The 2,529-nt window shown below is 44.5% G+C and overlaps 1 protein-coding gene across 1 annotated transcript; it reads left to right on the top strand.

Annotated features, from left to right (window-relative positions):
* Positions 1 to 2,132, top strand: her7 (hairy and enhancer of split related-7). Its single transcript, XM_017460579.3, has 3 exons — positions 1 to 131; positions 908 to 1,003; positions 1,154 to 2,132. Exons 1-3 carry the CDS (start codon positions 87 to 89, stop codon positions 1,628 to 1,630), a joined length of 618 nt encoding a protein of 205 aa, XP_017316068.1. The 5' UTR covers positions 1 to 86; the 3' UTR covers positions 1,631 to 2,132.
* The last annotated feature ends 397 nt before the right edge of the window (positions 2,133 to 2,529 follow it).

The raw sequence follows: 2,529 nt of genomic DNA, 5'->3' as shown, positions 1-2,529 counted from the left end.
CCCTGGACCAGCGCGGGACTCGAGAACGTCAAGCTTTTCTGGACTTTATTTCAGAATTTTCAGTCTTCAGAGTCAGTTCTGGGACAATGAACAAGTTTGAAGAGACGGAGAGATTGAAAATAGACAGAAAGGTAAGCACTTTGTACTCTGCTTTGGAATAAATCAAAGACACTTTACAATAAGTAGAAAATAATAATAATAATAATAATAATAATAATAATAATAATAATAATAATAATAATAATAGATACACTCTCAGAAAATGGGTGCTGAACTGTACTGTTCTCTGTCCCTTATTGTTTATATCTTTAATGTGTGTCATCCATCTGGAAATGTGGATATAGTGACCTATAGTGAAAATAGTTTAAAGGTATAATAATTGGATCATAATTACCATAATATACACACTCGGAGTACACACTCGAGCAGTCCGTACAGGATTTCATGGAGTTTTTTTTGTGATCGTTGCGACCAAAAGTTTAGAGTTTGCCGCGGCTTTTTTCAAAATTTGTGACGTAACTTTGTGGAGTTTTTTTTTTTTTTTTTGTCCTCTTTTTGCGGAAAACTACTCGAATTGGCGAAATTTCAACGTCACGAAATTGTCTTCCGCAGTGATGTGTGTTGGTAAATGAGAGCTTTTATCTGCACTCATGTTCGACACGTGAATCTGAGAGGGCGTTGACTGAACGCGTGTTGTGATGTCACATTGAAAAATTGCAGCTCCTCCGAATATTACAGAGTCCGCTCGATTTTGCGTGAATTTCTGAGATCGCAAATTCTGGAAATCCTGGAGGGACTGCTTAAGGGATGAGGAGGTGTCTCGTCCTTTCCGAGAGTGTACAAACAGATTACACAGAACAGGACTTCATGGACGTTCTTGTCTCTGCTCTGTCTCTGTTCTGTACAGCTGTTGAAGCCTCAGGTCGAGCGGCGAAGACGAGAGCGAATGAACCGCAGTCTGGAGAACCTGCGGATTTTACTCCTGCAAGGTCCCGAGCAACAGGTGAGAGACACAGACCTGTCATTTTCACCTGGTCTCCTGATTGTAGAAGTGTGCACAGTGTGTGTGTGTGTGTGTGTGTGTGTGTGTGTGTGTGTGTGTGTGTGTGTGCGCGCGCACATAACCTTGTCTAAACCTCGTTTCTCGTCCCAGGCCATGTCTCAGAGGCGAGTGGAAAAAGCCGAGATCCTAGAACACACAGTTCTCTTCCTGCAGAGCTCCATCACCGAGGCCAAGAAATCCAGACCAGAAGGTCCAGACGAGTCCTCACCAGAAGGTCATCAGTTCCGGGACGGGTTCTCGGCGTGTTTACAGAAAGCAGCTCGCTTCCTGCAGGAGGAGAGCGAGGCGCGAGGCCTGCACAATTCCCTGTCCTCGTCCCTGTATCACTGCCTGAGCCGTCCACACTGGCACAGCGCCAGAGACGCGAGGCAGTGTCACGGCACGCAAGGACTGCAGTGTGTGAGGAGACACACACACACACTCTCACACCCGTACAGGATCCCACCGCAACACACAGACCCGAATACTGCCCACCGTCACCACTACCAGAACACGGCCGGCACGGCACAGCCCACGGCGAGCCCACAGGCCGCCGGCAGACAGTGTGTGTGGAGGCCGTGGCCTTGAGAGACTCGAACACACACACACACACACACACATACACACACACACACACACACACACACACACACACACACACACACACACACACACACACAATGGACTCTGTAAAATGATTGGGCTTGTGTAATAACATTCCATCTGAAGATGCCACGGCTGATGAAGATATTTATTTAGTGTTCAGAACACATTTTGTTTTGTTTTTATTAAAGTGGCCATTGCTTTATTTTAACTCCTTAAACTTCATCACTGTTAGTTTATGAATAACTCACACGCTCCCCGGTGAAGGAGAGGAGGAGAGTGTAAGGGGTTGAATGTGTATATAGTGTATAAATGACTTTTTGAAGTATGGATTCTCCACTGCTTTGGTGAGATTGATATTTTTGCACATTTTAATTTATTCACTTCATTCCCTTTTTTTTCTTAAATTTTTTTTTCATACATTTTTGGAGAAATATATATATATATATATAAATATATCTGTATATGAAGGAGGCAGAAATAAATACATTCCACGACACCTTGTGTTTCTCTAATCTTGTGTTATTGTGACAAACGCTACTGATGCACTTTACTGTTAGCCTATTTGTTGACGCACGCGCCGCAGATTGGCACCTATCGCCTTCAAAGGGTTTCCTGTTGCGCGCGCGCGCGCGAGAGAGAAGGTGATAAAACTCGTAAAACGCGGTTCCTTCCTTTACACACGTTTCGTCGCTGGCTCGTGCTGCATAAATACACATAATAAACCCTCGCGAGGCGTGAAAAAAAAGGGACACGCGCCACAGCGCGCCATGTAGTCAAAGATCAAAGGTGATCCCCGAGAGCGCGCGCCACGTTTTGGGGATTGCGTTTGATCAATGAATGTATTTTCTTTACCTTAAATTTCTGTTATATATAATGGATGT

The sequence above is a fragment of the Ictalurus punctatus genome, chromosome 28 (assembly GCF_001660625.3).
Source record: "Ictalurus punctatus breed USDA103 chromosome 28, Coco_2.0, whole genome shotgun sequence".
NCBI classification, from domain to species: Eukaryota; Metazoa; Chordata; class Actinopteri; order Siluriformes; family Ictaluridae; genus Ictalurus; species Ictalurus punctatus.
Note: the sequence above shows the minus strand (reverse complement) of the source record. Positions and strands in the feature narration are given on the sequence as shown.

Excerpts from the sequence above, each read along its gene's own strand:
- her7 (XM_017460579.3), top strand. The coding sequence starts at position 87 with ATGAACAAGTTTGAAGAGACGGAGAGATTGAAAATAGACAGAAAG. Across the intron at positions 132-907 it reads GATTGAAAATAGACAGAAAG|CTGTTGAAGCCTCAGGTCGA; the intron begins GTAAGCACTTTG and ends TGTTCTGTACAG. Across the intron at positions 1,004-1,153 it reads TGCAAGGTCCCGAGCAACAG|GCCATGTCTCAGAGGCGAGT; the intron begins GTGAGAGACACA and ends TTCTCGTCCCAG.